This window comes from Trichosurus vulpecula, chromosome 9, assembly GCF_011100635.1.
Source record: "Trichosurus vulpecula isolate mTriVul1 chromosome 9, mTriVul1.pri, whole genome shotgun sequence".
Lineage (NCBI taxonomy): Eukaryota > Metazoa > Chordata > Mammalia > Diprotodontia > Phalangeridae > Trichosurus > Trichosurus vulpecula.
Window position 1 is genome coordinate 20289820 of NC_050581.1, and position 20697 is coordinate 20310516.

The 20697-nt window shown below is 39.2% G+C and overlaps 1 protein-coding gene across 1 annotated transcript in view; it reads left to right on the forward strand.

Annotated features, from left to right (window-relative positions):
• Positions 1–20697, forward strand: part of MOB3B (MOB kinase activator 3B) — a 193826-nt gene that overhangs the window by 132065 nt on the left and 41064 nt on the right. The window contains exon 2 of the mRNA XM_036738567.1: positions 19413–19615. Within this exon, the coding sequence (XP_036594462.1) occupies positions 19413–19615 (203 nt within the window). The remainder of the gene's footprint in view (positions 1–19412; positions 19616–20697) is intronic.

Consider the following 20697-nt stretch of genomic DNA (forward strand, 5'->3'; position numbering starts at 1 on the left):
CTTCCTTTCTTGTAGGGCAAGATAAACTTCTACGCCCCATTGCCTGTGTATCTTATTTTTTAGTTGCATGCAAAACTTTTTTTTTTGAACATCTGATTTTAAAACTTTGAGTTCCAAATTCTCTCCCCTCTTGCCCTTCCCACCCACCCTCCCTAAGAAGTCGAGCAATTCAACCTAGGCCACACATGTATCATTATGTATAACCCTTCCACAATACTCATGTTGTGAAAGGCTAACTACACTTTGCTCCTTCCCAACCCATCCCGCTTTATTGAATTTTCTCCCTTGACCCTGTCCCCTTTCCAAAGTGTTTGTTTTGATTACCTCCACCCCCATCTGCCCTCCCCTCCATCATCCCCCCCCTTTTATTTATTTTATTTTTTTTATCTTCCTCCCTCTTCTTTCCTGTGGGGTAAGATACCCAACTGAGTATGTATGGTATTCCCCCTCAGGCCAAATCTGATGAGAGCAAGGTTCACTCATTCCCCCCTCACCTGCCCTCTCCCCTCCTCCCACAGAACTGCTTCCTCTTGCCACCTTTATGCGAGATAATCCACCCCATTCTATCTCTCCCTATCTCCCTCTCTCAGTATGTTGCTCTCTCATCCCTTAATTTCATTTTATTTCTTTTACATATCTTTCCTTCATCTTCAACTCACCCTGTGTCTGCTCTCTCTCTTTTACATATATATATATATACCCATATATATATATATATATATATATACACATACATACAAATACATGCATATACACATAGACATATACATACATACACATTCACATATATATATATATGTGTCTATATATATATATATATATATGCATATTCCCTTCAACTACCCTAATACTGAGGTCTTATGAATCATACACATCATCTTTCCATGTTTTGTAAACAAAACAGTTCAACTTTAGTAAGTCCCTTGCAATTTCCATTTCTTGATTACCTTTTCATGCTTCTCTTGATTCTTGTGTTTAAAAGTCAAATTTTCTATTCAGTTCTGCTGGAGTGGAAGGAGTTCTGCCCCACCTCCGCTTCCTCCGGGGCTGGAAGCTCAACCACGAACTCCTTCCACTCCAGCAGTTTTTCCCACTAACCTTCTCCACAGTCTTTGGTGTTTGTGGGTGGAGGGGTCTGGTAACTGCCGCAGCTCACATATTCAGGGCGCTAGGGGCCCCATCCGCCCGACTCCAAGTTTGGTTGTTCCACGCCGCTCAGGCTGGGCTCTGCTCCACCCCGATCCCAGCTCCCAGCTCCCAGCTCCGTGTGGAATAGACCTCACCCAGAGACCATCCAGGCTGTCCTGGGCTGGAGCCCTGCTTCCTTCTGCTGTTCTGTGGGTTCTGCCATTCTAGAATTGGTTCAGAGCCATTTTTTATAGGTTTTTGGAGGGACTCGGTAAGGAGCTCACTCTAGTCCCTGCTTACCAGCCGCCATCTTGGCTCCACACCCCCCCGCCCCCCCCCCCGTCTAAACTGAATTTCTACAGAGCTGTTGTGCTGACCTCGTTGTTGTATGCCTCTAAAACCTGGACAGTCTACCAGCACCATGCCAGTAAACTGAAATGCTTTCATCCGGATTGTCTTAGGAAGATTCTGCAGATCACCTGGCAGGATAAAGTACCAGACACTGAGCTCCTTACTTGAACTAAACTGCCAAGCATTCAGACTCTACTTCAGAGAGCACAGCTTTGATGGGCTGGCCATGTTGTTCAAATACAAAACATATGCTTGCCAAAATGAATATTTTATGGAGAGCTCACACAGGGCAAGCTTTCACATGGTGGTCAGAAGAAGCGATACAAGGATACTCTCAAGATCTCTCTTAAGAACTTTCAAATTGGTTGTGTGACATGGGAGACACTAGCACAGGCCTGTTGTAATGTTAATGGAATATAAGATCTTCCCCATCCATTAATAGACCTATGTGACCACATGTGTCCCTTTTTTTCCTTGGAACAGGGGCTGTATTCCCAGGTCCAAAGGTACACAGGTCACAGATGTCTTGCTGCTTTGAGCTCTGGCCCAAGCTCACAGCTGTGATAGATCCTGAGTCATATAGAGCCCATTGTGGGGGAGGAACTTGACTAAGAGGAACTTGCCCAAGGGAAAGCTTACTTAAGGGAGGCTTGCTTCTTGCAAGGCTTTCACACCTTTTGGTACTAAGCTAATTAGGCACTGAGTCATGAGGGCTGTGATGCCTTCTGGCTCTGAGCCCATTAGTCAAAAGTGTATATGCATTCTGAAGTGAGATTTTGCTTTGGGGGCTTTGTCATGAGAAGGACCTTTTGATTCCTTGGATGGGACTCTGAGTAGGTGTTTGTTAAGACTCCCCAACTACTCATATGTTGATGCTCCCCCAATCTGGTGGTATATGTAGGTGTTTGATTACTTTGTTCAGACAGTTGGAGCCCTGTCGATCTCTGTGCTAATTTCTCTGCTTCTATTTTGTCCATGTTCAGAGTGCTGACCTTTCCCCTCAATCATTGAATGACCTTTCTCTGATTGTATTTGCTCCACGTTTGCATGCCGACCTTTCTTCTGAACTAGTGAATGATTTATATACGTTTAATTAAAGTAAGATTGTTCACCCCTTTAAGTTGCCTTTCCTTTAGAAAAGGAGATCAAAGAACCTGTGCTAACAGGCTATCCTGCATGTGCCAGGGTGTTTGCTGTTCCATTTGGCATAGTCAGCAGGATCTGCATAGACTAAAAAGAAAGTATGGGGATTACTGGGACTGGGGTAATTGTCTATTGTTTCCCAGTTGTGGAGCCCCAGGGGCAGCAGCAGCCTGAGGGGAAATAGGCGAGTAGCAGTGACAGGAGTGGTTTCTTGGGTGCCCAGAGTAGGGCCACTGGGAGATAACTTTTCTTTCCCCCTCCTTACCCCACTAGCACTTCAGAGGAGATGGGCGGAGAAATGGCTGTGGGAAGAAAACGTGCTTGCGGGAGGTGGGGATGGCTAGAGCCAGAGCCAGGGGTGGAATGGAGTAGCCCCACCCCAGACTGTGCCAAAGGGGTGAAGGCCCTGAAAATGTATTGTATTCAGAGCCCAGGCAGGAGCACTGCCCCCTAATCCTTGAAACAAGAGTTTGAGCCGTGTTCAGAAGTGGCAGAAGCAGTAGGAGTGGAATGGAGCAGTCTCTTCCTCAGTGAGGTGAGCCATGGAGCAGCAGAGGAGAGCTGCCTGCTTCGGGACTCAAGCAGGAGCCAGGAGTGGTCAGCTCCTGGACCTCTAGGAAGAGTTACCCTGGAGCTCAGAACTCAGCCCCAGGGCAACCAGGAAGGCAGGAGTGCCAAGTATGCTTTCCTGCTGCATCCTTCCGGGATAGTTTGGGACCCAACCTGTTGGCTTTGTCACCTAGCTTCCCCTCAGGACTTGGAAGCCGCAGCTGGAGCAGTGTTAAGGCTGGGACATGGTTCATTAGAACATGCATGCACCTGAAAGTACGGGGGTGGGGAGGGCCTGCAATGGCAGCATGGGGAGAAGGACACACCCCCAAGAGGACTTTTACTTTGACATTTTTGTTTTGGATTGAGGGAGGAGGAGCTGGTTGCTCATGCCTCAAACATTTTAATCCCCCAAAGAATGTATGGGGTGGGAGGTATGTTATGTTATGTTATGTTATGTTATGTTATGTTATGTTATGTTATGTTATGTTATGTTATGTTATATACTTTTGTGTTTGTTTAAGGCCATGTGGCCACCCTGGTAATGAGTTGTTATGTTGCTATGTATTTTGCAAATGTGAAGCTCATGATATGTTTATTTTGTGGGAATTATGTTGTACTTATTTCTAAAGAGATGTTAATGCCTATCCGGATACAAGTTGCCCCTAAAGTCACATTGGCCTATGTAACGAACATGTAAGATCTTGGGGCCAAATTTAATGTTAATGGAATATAAGATCTTCCCCATCTACTAATAGGCCTATGTGACCACATGTGTCGCCTTTTTTCCTAGAATAGAGGCCATGTTCCCGGGTATTTCAGCCATAGATGTCTTGCTGCTTTGAGCTCTGGCCCAGATCACAACTGTGATACATCCTGAGTCACACAGAGCCCATTGTGGGGGAGGAACGTATCTAAGGAAAGCTTGCTTAGGGGAAGCTTGCTTGTAGGAAGGCTTTCATACCTTTTGGTACTAAGCTAATTAGGCACTGAGTCATGAGGGTTGTGATTTCTTCTGTCCCTGAGCCTTTTAGCCAAAAGTGTATATATATTCTGAGGTGAGATTTTGCTTTGGGGGCTTGCTCATGAGAAGGACATTTTGATTCCCTGGACGGGACTCTGAGTAGCTGCTTGTTAAGAGCCCCACCACTAGTCAGATGTTGGTGCTCTCCTGATCTGGTGATGTATGTATGTAGGTGGTTATATTACTTTGTTCACACAGTTGGAGCCCTATCTGTTGAATCTCTGTGCTAATTTCTCTGCTTCTATTTTCTAGTTATCTGTAATTAAAGTAAGATTGTTGACCCCCTTAAAGTTGCCTTTCCTTTAGGAAAGCAGATCAGGGACCTGTGCTAGCAGGCTATCCTGGGTGTTCTATGGTGCTTGCTGTTACAACCACTCAGCTGGCATGTCCACATCAGAGAAGGTGCTGTGCTCTATGAGCAAGGCAGAATTGAAGCAGCTCAAGGGAAACACAGAATACTCAAATTTAGAGTATCCTCCCTAAATGTTCACACAGACTATTTGTGTCTGACCTGTGGTAGAGCCTTCTGAGCTCATATTGGTTTGATCAGCCACAGTTGGACACATTGAAACTTGACTCTAGCATAGTGATGTCATTTTGGTCCTCTTTGAGAACAAAGGACAACCATATCATAATATAGGCAATATGTACTTTTCCCATCTACTTTATTTTTCAAATGTGAATGATTAGAACTAACTCATTTTTTTATTTCTGTGGATTATAGCTTTGTAGAATTCTGGGGATAGTTGCAATGATCACAATTTCATCTTTGAGTGGGAGCATTTGGAAGACTTTGCCACCAGTGAGGTTTTATGTGGACATTGAGCCATAAGAGTTACAAGACCTATGAGATGCAATCCCTGTCCTTGAGGAAATTAATATTCAGATTAGGAAAAATAAAACTTACACATAAGAAACCATTAGAGGACAACACAAATCATTTTATAGTATCATGCTTGATTGTATTTAACAAACGATCAATGTTGACTTCAGAATTGCCTTAATATTAAAATATTTCTCATACTTATTTTAAAAGCACATGATGTAGAATCAATTAAGATCACATATGGTCCTATGTTTTAGGGTCAAGAATAGAAGTAGCAGCAGTTGCTGGTGCTAAGATTCTGATAATGTTTGTTTAGTAACAACATGTTGTCAAAATAGCATTGGCAGTAGAAAGAGATTGACTCACACTTGAACCAAATGTTGCACCTCTGCCCTATACAATAATGATAATAATAATAAGTCATTTAATCTAATAGAATATTAAATACAAAAGAGTAGTGTAGCGTCAGGACAGGGACTTGTCTTTAGTTTCTATTTTAAACTCATCAAAAAAGATGGGAAGAAAAAGGTAATAACCCATCCTCCATGTTCTGAGATGGAGGGAAGAGATATGGCAAAATAAGGGAATGCCATCCAGGGTAATATATAGTGGTAATATATAGCTGTAATGGCCTGGTAGGAACCCTGAAATTCTGACTAGTTGTGTTTTGCTGATACCACTGACTGTATTGGCAGCCTGGCCGCTGTGATGAAACTGCTCCTTTTAATCTAAGAAATAGACAGGGCAATATAGGGGTAGTCTTACACTGGTCTTACTCAGAACCATTGTGAAGAATACTATGACATATAGAAGTGGAGTGAGTGGCACTCCATGTTCTGTTATCATAAGAAGACAAAATAGATCAGAACAAATCAGAAATAATATCCTGCTTGCTAGAAATTCTTCAAGGTTATATGATGCTAACCACTGGAGTGGGCAGACTAGAAGCATGCATGAAATTAACTAAAGATATGAATGCTTTCATTATGCATGGTACTATATCATGGTAAATGAGAAACAGAGTTTACCAGTTTGAGGATTTTTGTCGAAGTATCCTCAGCTCTAAGTTAGTTGTATGATATATTAAAGATGGAGGCAGGACAATTTTGATTAGATGAAATAAGAGCAGATATTGGAGAACTCTTTAAATCAGAAGTCAAGTCAAATCAAGTCAAAAAAATTTATTAAGTGTTTACCATGTGCCAGACACTGTGCCAATTACTAGAGATACTTAAGGAGCTCACAGTTTAACGGAGAGTAGAAATGGAAGAACCTGAAGACCCTGAAATTCTACATTTAGCACAAATTCCTTCAGTGCTACCCAGTAATGAATAATAATCTTGCAAAGGAGATAGCATAATCAGAATGGAATTTTAGAAAACCCTTTTGTAGTTTGATAACATGAATCCAAATAACAGATCAGCTGCATCAAAAAAGAGTAATTAAAAATATCTGTCATCTGCTATAGCCATCCTGGATGAATGCATTTTCCCATAATATTTGACAAACATTGTAAATTCAAGATGTGCACACAATAATAAATTCTATGACCATTCCCCTGTTAAGCACTGTGGAACAATCTAGGAGTACTCCTAAGGAAAGGTGCTGAATACTACCATGATAGAAGTGTTTTGAGAAAACTGTTGAAGACCTGTGGAAGGGCATTGGAACTTTACATCAATATCTAGTTGGCACATGCAATAGGAAACTTGAACACCATATTGTTTGAAGATGAAAGGTGACAACAAGAAAAGGTAGCAACAAGAATCTAGAAAATAAATACATATCAGAAATTCTTTTTTTATTTTTATTTTATTTATTTAATATATTTAGTTTTCAGTATTGATTTTCACAAGAGTTTGAATTATAAATTTTCTCCACACTTCTACCCTTCCCCCTACTCCAGGGTGGCATATATTCTGGTTGCCCTGTTCCCTAGTTAGCCCTCATCCCCTCCCATCCCCTTTTCCCTTCCTTTCTTGTAGGGCAAGATAAATTTCTATGCCCCATTGCCTGTGTATCTTATTTTCTAGTTGCATGCAAAAACTTTTTTTTTGTTTTTGAACATCTGTTTTTAAAACTTTGAGTTCCAAATTCTCTCCCCTCTTCCCTTCCCACCCACCCTCCCTAAGAAGTCAAGCAATTCAACATAGGCCACATGTGTATCATTATGTATAACCCTTCCACAATACTCATGTTGTGAAAGACTAACTATATTTTGCTCCTTCCTAACCTATCCCCCTTTATTGAATTTTCTCCCTTGACTCTGTCCGCTTTCGAAAGTGTTTGCTTCTGATTACCTCCACCCCCATCTGCCCTGTCTTCTGTCATCCCCCCCCCCTTATTTTTTATCTTCTTCCTTCTTCTTTCCTGTGGAGTAAGATACCCGATTGAGTATGTATGGTATTCTCTCCTCAGGTCAAATCTGGTGAGAGCAAGATTCACTCATTCCCCCCTCACCTGCCCTCTCCCCTCCTCCCACAGAACTGCTTCCTCTTGCCACCTTTATGCAAGATAATCCACCCCATTCTATCTCTCCCTATCTCCCTCTCTCAATATATTCCTCTCTCATCCCTTAATTTGATTTTATTTCTTTTAGGTATCTTCCCTTCATCTTCAACTCACCCTGTGCCCTCTCTCTCTCTCTCTCTCTCTCTCTCTCTCTCTCTCTCTCTCTATATATATATATATATATATATATATATATATATACACACACACACACACACACATACACACACACACATACATATATGCATACATACACATTCACTTATACATATATATATATATATATATATATATATATATATATATATATATATATATATATATATATATATGCATATTCCCTTCAGTTACCCTAATACTGAGGTCTCATGAATCATACACATCATCTTTCCATGTAGGAATGTAAACAAAACATTTCAACTTTAGTAAGTCCCTTGCAATTTCTTTTTCTTGTTCTTTTTCTTGATTACCTTTTCATGCTTCTCTTGATTTTTGTGTTTGAAAGTCAAATTTTCTATTCAGCTCTGGTCTTTTCACTGGGAAAGCTTGAAAGTCCTCTATTTTATTGAAAATCCATATTTTTCCTTGGAGCATGATACTCAGTTTTGCTGGGTAGGTGATTCTTGGTTTTAATCCTAGCTCTGTTGACCTCCGGAATATCGCATTCCAAGCCCTTCGATCTCTTAATGTAGAAGCTGCTAGATCTTGGATTATTTTGATTGTGTTTCCGCAATACTCAAATTGTTTCTTTCTGGCTGCTTACAATATTTTCTCCTTGATCTGGGAGCTCTGGAATTTGGCAACAATATTCCTAGGAGATTTCTTTTTGGGATCTATTGGAGGAGGCGATCGATGGATTCTTTCAATTTCTATTTTGCCCTGTGGCTCTAGAATATCAGGGCAGTTCTCCTTGATAATTTCTTGAAAGATGATATCTAGGCTCTTTTTTTGATCATGGCTTTCAGGTAGTCCAATAATTTTTAAATTATCTCTCCTGGATCTATTTTCCAGGTCAGTGGTTTTTCCAATGAGATGTTTCACATTGTCTTCCATTTTTTCATTCCTTTGGTTCTGTTTTATAATATCTTGATTTCTCATCAAGTCACTAGCTTCCACTTGCTCCAATCTAATTTTTAAGGTAGTATTTTCTTCAGTGGTCTTTTGGACCTCCTTTTCCATTTGGGTAATTCTGCCTTTCAAGGCATTCTTCTCCTCATTCGCTTTTTGGAGCTCTTTTGCCATTTGAGTTAGTCTATTTTTCAAGGTGTTGTTTTCTTCAGTATATTTTTCTGTATTTTTTTGGGCTTCCTTTAGCAAGTCATTGACTTGTTTTTCATGGTTTTCTCTCATCCTTCTCATTTCTCTTCCCAATTGTTCCTCTACTTCTCTAACTTGCTTTTCCAAATCCTTTTTGAGCTCTTCCATGGCCTGAGACCAGTTCGTGTTTTTCTTGGAGGCTTTTGTTGTAGGGTCTTTGACTTCGTTGACTTCTTCTGTCTGTATGTTTTGGTCTTCTTTGTCACCAAAGAAAGAATCCAAAGTCTGAGACTGAATCTGAGTGCGTTTTTGCTGCCTGGCCATATTCCCAGCCAACTAACTTGACCTTTGAGTTTTTCAGTGGGGTATGACTGCTTGTAGACTAAAGAATTCTATGTTCTACGCTTGGGGGGATGCACCAGCTCTGCCACACCCGCACTCCTCCTTCCCCAAGAACCCCCAACCCAGACTGGACTTAGACCTTCAGCAGGCTCTTCACTCCTGCTCTGATCCGCTACTTAACTCCTCCCACCAGGTGGGCCTGGGGCCAGAAGCAACTGCAGTTGTACTTCTGTAGCTGCCACACCTCCGCTGCCCCCAGGGCGGTAGCTGAACCAGGAACTCCTTCCACTCCTGCATCTTTTCCCACTAATCTTCTCTGTTGTCTTTGGTGTTTGTGGGTTGAGAAGTCTGGTAACTGCTGCAGCTCATTGATTCAGGGCTCTAAGGCACGCTCTGCCTGACTCCTGGTCTGGTTGTTCTGCGCCGCCCAGGCTGGGCTCTGCTCCGCTCCGCTCCCAGCTCCATGCGGGATAGACCTCATCCAGCAACCATCCTGGCTGTCCTGGGCTGGAGCCCTGCTTACCTCTGCTGTTTTGTGGGTTCTGCAGTTCTAGAATTAGTTCAGAGCCATTTTAATAGGTTTTTGGAGGGACTCGGCGGGGATCTCACGCTAGTCCCTGCTTTCCAGCCACCATCTTGGCTCTGCTCCCCCATATCAGAAATTCTTGATACCCTTCATCATTAATTGAAAAGGAAAGCTAAAAGGAAGATAGGACATAAAGAATAAAAGCATGAGAAAAAATCAACAAAAATATTAAAACTCCCAAAAGCAAGAAATTACAAGAGAGAAAATACAATACTTTAAGTGGATATGGAAAATTTTTGGTTGTCCTTATGGTTGAAAGCACAAGTTGGATCAAACATGAAGCAAAAAAAATATGCTTTCGTTAATGTAATGAAAACAGAATGATTATTTCAGAGGAAGTAGGTGACTGAAAATTCTAGCTCCTCTGAAAAGCTAGAAAGTGTTAGATCTGGAGAAGATACCTAATTTAGACTCAAGTGCTTCATAGTGGCACATAAGTGACTAGCAAAATATCAGCCTCCTCTCCATTACAATCTTAATCCAATATTTCTTAATGCAAAGCATCATATGCTTATTACCAGTAGATAAGAACAACAGTAACTCTTTTAAATATAGGCCATTTATATATATTTGTGTGTGTTTGTGTGTGTGTGTGTATACACAGGCATACATACACACAACATTTTCCAAAAAATTATGAAAATCTGTATATGTATGTAAAATAGATGTTATATAAATATAAATTTATAAATTCAAAATTATATTTTAAAAATCCATATAGTGGCTAACATGAAAAAAAATGTACCCCAAAATGCATAAAGAGGGTATAAAGAAAAATTCATTATTGTTTAAGCAATGGTTGAGTAAGTTATGTGAAAGCACTATAATATTTATACTGTCCTTATTGATCATTGCAATGCCTTTAATTAAGTTTATTTGCCACACACTGAACATATTAAAAAATGGATCCAAATATAGAGAGAATATTGTGAAACCACATAGAAAACGTATCTCTAAAACACACCACTAATGACATAATGTCACAAGAATGATTCTGCCTAGCACTAGATGCTTTAGCATCACTCTTGTATATAATTGAATATGGCTTTCAAGTGTAAGAGTGAGTTCTAGCGAAACATCATTATTATCAAAACTATCAAAAATATTATTTGATATGCATTTATAAAATCAAATTATATGGTTCCACTGAAAAATACATTAGACAACTACTTTATTTTGTTTAAACTTTCTCTAATAATATTAAGAGGACATTTGGTCTTGTTTCATAAGTGTAGAATTCTTAATGTATGCCAAAGAATAATAGAAATGAAAGACTTTGAACTTTAATCTGGAGGTGAAACTGAGTTATTAGATGAAGGTAATACTTAAAATACCTTGGTTTATTCTGGGCTAGATACATTAAACATAAGGTTGTCAAGGAAAAACAAAAGCTGAGCATATTAAGAGGCTAACTGGCATCCTGTGGTCAAAGCTTTATAGGAATACCTTTATATCAGAGGTTCCCAAACTTATTTGGCCTACCACCCTTTTTAAAAAATTTACTCAGTGCCACCCTGGAAATATTTAACTCTTTAACATTATTCTTTGAAATTTGCATCATTTCAAAAAATATAAAATGTGTTAAAATGATGAATCTTAAATTCAATAATTTATTGTAAATTTGTGGGGTTTTTCCTGCATTGAAATTTTGATGATGCAATATTATGTCATGTAACCATATAGTGTCATATTATAAACAAGTCATTACACACACGTTTCTCCTGGACTTCTGGACAATGCACAACATGCTCATCTGCCAACACTTGCTTGTTAAGACCTGTCAGCAGACTTGACTCTTGATCAGTTACAGCTTGCATTTTGTGTGTTTATTTGGAAAATGATGTAATCACTACAACTTTAATTCTGTTACACAACAGATGAAACATGTATAAACAGTTTTCCAAAATCTTCTTATCTTCTCTTTCCTTATGCTTCCACAGCCCCCTTATTTTTATTCAATACCCTCCAGTTGCATCATAGGCTACTACTGCCCCCGTGGATTATTCCAGCACCCCCAAGGGAGCAGTATTGCACACTTTGAAAACCTGTGCTCTAGAGAAGTTTTTTGAGCAGTTAATACCAGCGCAACACACCTGTGTTAATGCTTTTGGTGCAGTAAATTGGCTTACCATGGATCTATGTGCCCATACCAAACTTCGCACAATATTAATGAAACCCAGGGATCATTACCCAAAGGGAACTGTAGAAAGACGAACATTTCCCTGCCAAAAAGGAGAAGAAAATTTGTGGATGTTCTCAGAGTACATGATAAATAGGTAAAACTTTGTAGAATTACTTAAAGAACAATCAGACTATGTTTCGTTTTGCAATAGTAAAAGCTGAGAAGAAGTATATGCCACTACATTCTCAAATGTTAATTAAAGTGGTTTATTTCCCAACAGAGCCTAAGTAACAACTGATATCCAAGAGTAGAATCAAAAGTTGCTTCATGGGTGACATCCACTTGAACTTAATCAACTGTATACTGACAAAGAAACATTTTAAAAATCGGTTTTCATGCAGTTTTATTTATAAAGAAATGGAGAGGTTTATGGTAATGATTCAGGATCAGGTCGTTGCTACCAAAAATTATAGAAAGGTTTTCCTTGAGGGATCCAGACTTACTTTGATGCAGATCATGTAATAAAGAGGTGAAAATTGTGCAATGCATCACTGGAGGTTGCAAAAATTTTACATTTATTAGATGCTCATAAAGACACTAAGAAGTGGTTAGCAAAATTTGCTAACATTTATAAATTAACAGACTCTGACTCCCTGTACTGCAATATAAACCCCAAAATATTCTGTCAGTATCATGCTGTAGTAGGACCGGAGCACCATTACTGATAGAACTATTGCTCATAACAGCTTGGACATGAGATTTATTCATAAAAATTTAAGAACAATATTGTAAATAAATTTTCTCATACTGACTATTCAGAATATCTGCAAGCTATATGGAATGAAATGCTTTCAGATATAGAGACAGTAGAAGAAAAAAAAGTCATCCCCTTCATCCCACCTGCTACTTTTATTGTCCCAAAGTGCTTTCAGTGAACCTATAGAAGATGAGCTTACATTCCAATTTTTTTTCAGTTACAAAAAGCAGTCATTTTATCCAACTTTGCAACACTACAAATGACATCAAACGTAAAAGAATAAAAGCAGGATAGTTACTTATCTTGGGACTATTTCTGCCTGTACTACTTTGAAAAAAGAGAAGAACAAGAAAGATAATTAGTGTAACATGAATAATAATAGATTTGGAAAGCATATTAACAAAAACCTATGTATTAATGAAACACAGGGTCATCAACCTAAGGCAACTTATAGAAAATCTTTTCCACCTGTGCAGCAATTTGCAATACATCAAATACAAAACAATAGCAGGATAGCAACTTGTCTCTCTTACCATTTCTGTTTGAACTCCGTGAAAAAGATAAGAAATGTTCAGTTTTAAAGAATGAAGGGAAGAGGAGGGAGAGGAGCAAGAGGTGTTTTCTGCTTGAAAAAAATTATTAAAAATCCTTTCAGAAAGTTAAAAGATGAGAATAAGATGAGTAACAATAAAACTAACATTTATTTCATATTTTAAAATTTGCAAATTTCATTATCATTAAACCCTAAAAACAACCAACCCAGTGAGGTAGGTGCTATAGTTATAATTTGTCTTATTTTACACATAAGGGGAGTGAGGCTCAGAGTTAGTTACTTGGTTGTGGTCATGCAATAATTATCAGAGGTAGAATTTGACCCCACGTCTTCATCACATCAAGTCTGGCACTGTATCTGCTATATCACTAATCACTCAATTAATATTTATTGGGTGCCTAGTGTATTGGCAATTAAGTTGGGACTTTCTTACTGTTTTAGAATGATTAATTAAGTGTCTTTGATTGAGCCTTACTAGATGCAAAGCCCCAGGCCCAAACCCCTATCTACTAGGTGCTAAGCCTATGTGAGCGTGAAGCCCTCAGGGTCCTAAGGGGAGTTGCTAAGACCAGAGCCAATAGTAGGAGCCTGAGTTCTGGTCACTCAGATGACGTTTGATGACGGCCAAAGAGTGTATAAAAAGAGAGAACAGAGCTATTTGCTTGAGGCTTTCACTCCTGGAGGTGTGGGACTCTGAGCAGCCACTTTAAGAGCCTCCTGGCCGAACTCAAATGTTGATGGTTCCTTGGTAACTGTGAATTGTATTTGGTCTGTTTATAAATGTATGTTTGTAATTTGTTTGTATTTGCTCTGAAGTTCAAGGTTCTGGCTTTTTCTCCTGAACTAAGTGAATGATATTTGTGTGTTGGATTGAAATAAGAATTGTTGCAACACCTAGGATGAGGTAAGCACTACTAGCATTCTGAATGCCCCATTCTTGATTTTCCCGGGACTGTCTTATTTGTAGAATATTCATTGTAGAATGTGTGTGTGTGTGTGTGTGTGTGTGTGTGTGTGTGTGCGTGTGTGTGTGTGTGTGTGTGTGTATACACTGTGTATGTGTATTCATTGTAGAATATTCATAACCATCCCCTTTATTGCTTCCTGCTTTTGGCAATTTCATTGGTAGTTAACATTCTTTACCAAAGGAAGGGAAAGGAGAAGAAATGAAAATAAAGATTGGTTATTTTTAAACTATGCAATAGGAAGTGACTTGCCTAGTCTCAAAAGTGATGCCATAGTCATATAAAAATCATAGTTGATTAGAGAAATGCAAATTAAAACAACTTTGAAAAAACAATTAAAACAACACCAATTGGATTGGCTAATATGATTGAAGGGGAAAGTGACACGTATTGGAGGGGATATGGAAAAATTGGGACCCAAATTCATTGTTGGTGGAACTGTGAACTTATTCAACCATTTTGGGAAACAATCTAGAATTATGCCCAAAGAGTTATTAAACTGCATATACCCTTTGATCCAGCAATACCACCATTAGATCTATTTCCAAAGATGATTAGGAAAAAAGGAAAGAACCTGTGTTTTGTAATATTTATACTAGTTCTCTTTGTGGTTGCAAAGAACTGGAAATTGTATGGATGTCCATCAATTGGGGAATGGCTGAAAAAGTTGTGGTATATGATTGCGATGGAATTAATGCTGTAAGATATGATGTGATGAGCTTGATGATCTTAGAAAAACATAGATAAACCTGCACAAAATAATGAAGCGCGAAATGAGCACAGAACCAACTGCTACAACATCTTCTATAAAGAGAACCAAGAGAACATTATATACAGTAACAACAATATTGTCTTAAGAACGACTTTGAGAAACTGAGTCATTTTGACTGTTATAAATACCCAAATTAACTACAAAGGACCTATGAAGGCATATGCTATCTGCATCCAAAAAAAGAATTGATAAATAGAAAAATACATATGGAATGATTTTACATATACACACATATATGTATGTATGTACACATATGTATTTGTGTCTATGGTAGCCATCTCTAGGATGAGGAGGTAGGGAAGAAAAAAATGAAAAAAAATTTACATGATAATGTTATATTTTTAAAGGAATAGCAAGTTATGCATGATGGATTTGTAGTTTCATGTGTAATCTTCTTTTTAAAAGTTCTACTTTGTTATGGAAATGCTTATTTTATTTCAGAAATTAAAAATAAAATAAATAATTTTTTAAAAGTGATGTCATCTTCTTGTATCTCATGCTGCAGCAAAGCACTTGAAGATGTAGATACTCTCTCTGACTGACAGCTATGGTTCTAGTCAGTCATGCATGGGTAATAGCCAGAAGACATGATTTTGACAACTCTTCATTTTCTGCTCATTTTGTTACATCCTTTCTTTTCAGCATTTGTTTCCAGTTGAGGTGGCAGAAATACTACCATAATTTCTCAGTGTTCTCATTCTGTCTGTGTATCTATCTATCTATACTTTGTTTAAAAACAATTGCAGATAATTGGTCATGGGTCTCAGGGGAGACGACCATTGTAGAATGCCACACTTGTTGCTTTTCCAGTTACAGTGCTTCTCTCTCATTTGACTGTTGCTCCAATATTCCTAAGTCAGTGACATCAGCTATCTGGGCTTCCTTAGAGACTCGAGAGACTCCTTGAGTGTTGTAGATGTTGGTTATGCTTCTGCTCCTTGGTGTCATACGTCTGTTACAAACAGTAAAACCCTTCTTATGGTCAATCTCCTGATAGTTCTATGAATGTGGAAAAAGAAAAGTGTGACTTTGAGTCCCTGACTTTGGGTTTTGAGGCAGCCAAATTTGAATTGAGATAATTAAGCAAAATTTCTGTTTGATTCCAGGCCAATTACTCAACTTTTTGTGCCTTAGATTAGAGATCCAGCCCCCTTATCTCTCTTTAAGGGTGAATGTGAAGATGAACACGGTAAAATAAGAGGCAAAACATGTTTTACTTATCTAACTAAAGAGATGAATAAATAAATATGAGGTTTAAAATAGCATTTTGAGCACCCCTTGTGAGAGCTATCTCAAATAGAATTATATTTTTATGATTTGACTTGAAATTCTGATGTCCTTAAATTGAAACATTTTTCTTCTCTCTTATTTATTTTTGGTTGTTGTTATTGCTGTGAGGTGTAGCTTTATTGAGTAGGAGGTATCAGAAAAGAAGTTGATACTTAAAAAATGTTGATAAAAACTTTTTTAAAAAATTATTTATTTAACATATTTAGTTTTCAGTATTGATTTTCACAAGAGTTTGAATTACAGATTTTCTCCCCATTTCTACCCTCCCCCCCACTCCAAGATGGCATATATTCTGGTTGCCCTGTTCCCCAGTCAGCCCTCCCTTCTGTCACCCCACTCCCCTCCCAGCCCCTTTTCCCTTCCTTTCTTGTAGGGCAAGATAAATTTCTATGCCCCATTGCCTGTGTATCATATTTTCTAGTTGCATGCAAAAACTTTTTTTTTGTTTTTGAACATCTGTTTTTAAAACTTTGAGTTCCAGATTCTCTCCCCTCTTCCCTTCCCACCCACCCTCCCTAAGAAGTCAAGCAATGCAACATAGGCCACATGCGTATCATTATGTATAACCCTTCCACAATACTCATGTTGTGAAAGACTAACTATGTTTTGCTCCTTCCCAACCCATCCCCCTTTATTGAATTTTCTCCCTTGACCCTGTCCCCTTTTGAAAGTGTTTGTTTTTGATTACCTCCATCCCCATCTGCCCTCCCTTCCATCATCCCCCCTTTTTTATCTTCTTGCCTCTTCTTTCCTGTGGGGTAAGATACCCAATTGAATATGTATGGTATTCCCTCCTCAGGCCAAATCTGATGAGAGCAAGATTCACTCATTTCCCCCTCACCTGCCCTCTCCCCTCCTCCCACAGAACTGCTTCCTCTTGCCACCTTTATGCAAGATAATCCACCCCATTCTATCTCTCCCTATCTCCCTCTCTCAATATATTCCTCTCTCATCCCTTAATTTGATTTTATTTCTTTTAGGTATCTTCCCTTCATCTTCAACTCACCCTGTGCCCTCTCTCTCTCTGTCTCTCTCTCTCTCTCTCTTTCTCTCTCTCTGTATATATATATATATATATTATGTATATATATATGCACACACACATACATATATACATACATACACATTCACATATATATATATATATATATATATATATATGCATATTCCCTTCAGCTACCCTAATACTGAGGTCTCATGAATCATACACATCATCTTTCCATGTAGGAATATAAACAAAACAGTTCAACTTTAGTAGTCTCTTGTAATTTCTTTTTCTTTTTATCTTTTCATGCTTCTTTTGATTTTTGTGTTGAAAGTCAAATTTTCTATTCAGCTCTGGGCTTTACACTGAGAAAGCTTGAAAGTCTTCTATTTTATTGAAAATCCGTATTTTGCCTTGGAGCATTATACTCAGTTTTGCTGGGCAGGTGATTCTTGGTTTTAATTCTAGCTCCATTGACCTCTGGAATATCATATTCCAAGATCTTCAGTCCCTTAATGTAGAAGCTGCTAGATCTTGTGTTATCCTGATTGTGTTTCCACACTACTCAAATTGCTTCTTTCTGGCTGCTTGCAGTATTTTCTTTTTGATCTAGAAACACTGGAATTTGGCGACAATATTTCTGGGAGTTTTGTTTTTGGGATCTATTTGAGGAGGTGATCTGTGGATTCTTTCAATTTCTATTTTACCCTCTGGTTCTAGAATATCAGGGCAGTTTTCCTTGAGAATTTCTTGAAAGATGGCTTTCAGGTAGTCCAATAATTTCTAAATTATCTCTCCTGGATCTATTTTCCAGGTCAGTGGTTTTTCCAATGAGATATTTCACATTGTCTTCCATTTTTTCATTCCTTTGGTTCTGTTTTATAATTTCTTGATTTCTCATAAAGTCACTAGCTTCCACTTGCTCCTGTCTATTTTTAAGGTAGTATTTTCTTCAGTGGTCTTTTGGACCTCCTTTTCCATTTGGGTAATTCTGCCTTTCAAGGCATTCTTCTCCTCATTGGCTTTTTGGAGCTCTTTTGCCATTTGGGTTAATCTATTTTTATGGTGCTATTTTCATCAGTATTTTTTTTGTCTTCTTTAGCAAGTCATTGACTTTTTTTCATGGTTTTCTTGCATCACTCTCATTTCTTTTCCAAATTTTTCCTCTACTTCTCTAACTTGCTTTTCCAAATCCTTTTTGAGCTCTTCCATGACCTGAGACCAGTTCATGTTTTTCTTGGAGGCTTTTGATGTAGGCTCTTTGACTTCATTGACTTCTTCTGGCTGTATGTTTTGATCTTCTTTGTCACCAAAAAAGATTCTATAGTCTGAGTCTGAATCTGAGTCCATTTTTGCTGCCTGTTCATGTTCCCAGCCAAACTACTTGACCCTTGAACTTTTTGTCAGGGTATAACTGCTTGTAAGAGTAGAGAGTACTTTGTCCCAAGTTTTAGGGGCTGCACTGCTGTTTTCAGAGCTACTTCTACTCCATCATCACTGCAAGCTCTGCTACACCAGTGCTCCTCCTCGGCCAAGAACTGCCAACCAGGACCTTAACCCATCTAGGCAGGGCAAAGTGAGAGAAACTGTCTCTGCACCAGCAAAGCGTTCCCTGCACTCCTGCTCTGATGTGCTGCTTGATTCCTCCCACCTGGTGGGCCTGGGGCAAGAAGCAACTACAGCTGGAGTTCTGGAAGCAGCCACGGGAGCTTCCTGCTTCCTGCTGCTGCCGCCACCGCTGGGACACCTCTGCCACTCCCAAGGCTGGGGTCAGACCGCTCTCACACAGATCCAGCTGTTTTCCCACTAACCTGATCTGTGGTCTTTTGAGTTTGTGGGTTGAGAAATCTGGTAACTTCTACAGCTCGGTGATTCATGGCCCTAGGGCCTGCTCTGCCCAATCTGTTCCCGGTCTGATTGGTCCCGGCACAGCCCGCACTGAGCTGTGCTCTGCTCCCAGCACTGTGCAATAGACCCTTCCCAGTGACCATCCAGGCTGCCTTAGGCTGGAGACTTGTTTCCCTCTGTTATTTCATGGGTTCTGTAGCTCTAGAATTTGTTAAGAGCCATTTTTACAGGTATTTGGAGGGATTTGGGGGAGAGCTTCAGTGAGTCCCTGCTTTCTAGCCAACATCTTGACCTAAAAACTTTTAAATATTTAAGAATTCTTATGCTCAGCATGACTCCCTTTTGTTCAGGAATGTGTCCTTCAAGTTCTGCATGTCATGAATCCACCCTCTTTATTTTTTAGGTGTTCCTTTCCCGAGGAATTTTCTTCAGATCTGCAAAAAGATTCTGTGTCGTCTTTTCCGGGTGTTTGTGCATGTCTACATCCATCACTTTGATCGTGTGATTGTGATGGGTGCGGAAGCCCACGTCAATACCTGCTACAAACACTTCTATTACTTTGTCACAGAGATGAACCTCATAGACCGCAAGGAACTAGAACCCTTGGTAAGTGGAGCAAGTACTGACCATTTTCATTCACTCATAGAGCTAGAAAAGAGCAAGGAGAGCTTCAAGAATTGTAGCTTTAGAATTTAACCATTGCTTATATTTAGAGATTGCTTCTATTCTCAGTGAATGGTAGAGATCCCACTGCTACTAGAAAGGGCTTGAAAATCAACTGCTCTGTGCTTTCACACCATGAATGCTTTGATCCAAACTCTCTACTTGGCGACCATTCCTTCAGTTAGGTGGTACAGTGGATGGAGTGCTGGGCCTGGAGTCAGGGAAACCTGAGTTCAAATACAGCTTCAGACACATAGTAGCTTTGTGACCCCTGGACAAATTACTTAACCTCTTTGTGCCTTTGTTTCCTTAATTGTAAAGTGGGGATAATAATAGTACCTATCTTGCAGGGTTGTTGTGAGGGTAAAGTGCTTAACACAGTGTCTGGCCCAAACTAGTTATTTACTTAATAGGTGCTTGTTTCCCCACATACATCTCCATTATTGTATCTCCCTATTGGAATATAAACTCCCTGATGGCAGGGCCTTATCCTACTTTTGTATCTGTATTTGTATTTTGGATCTGGGAATTCAGTGCACCACTATCCCTACTTTGCACCAGGCCTGGCACATAGTAGGTCCTTAATAAAATGTTTATTAATTGACTGTTTGATTAAGCCATCTTCCAGAAAGGAAATGCCAATTCCGTCTATTCTAGTTTCTCACACTCAGGAACTTCTTCCTCTTAATAGAAACATTATTATCCCTTTGCGAAAGGGATACAGTATGGTATAGTGAAAAGAGCACATTGGAGTCAAAGGAGCTGATTTTAAATCGCTTATTACCTGTGTAACTTTGGCTAAGCCCCTCGGTCTCAATTTCTTTATCTGCAAAATGAGGTAGATTCAGATTTGTGATGAACTCACTTTGGGACCACACTAAAAAATCCACTTGGTGCCTCATTGTGGTATCAGGAACCCTTGGTTCTTCGAGGTCCAAAAGAACCCCTGGATTATTTGATCAGTAAGGTCTGTCACATTTATTTCAAACGTTCTATAAGTTTAGAAGTTTGTACATGGTTAGGTT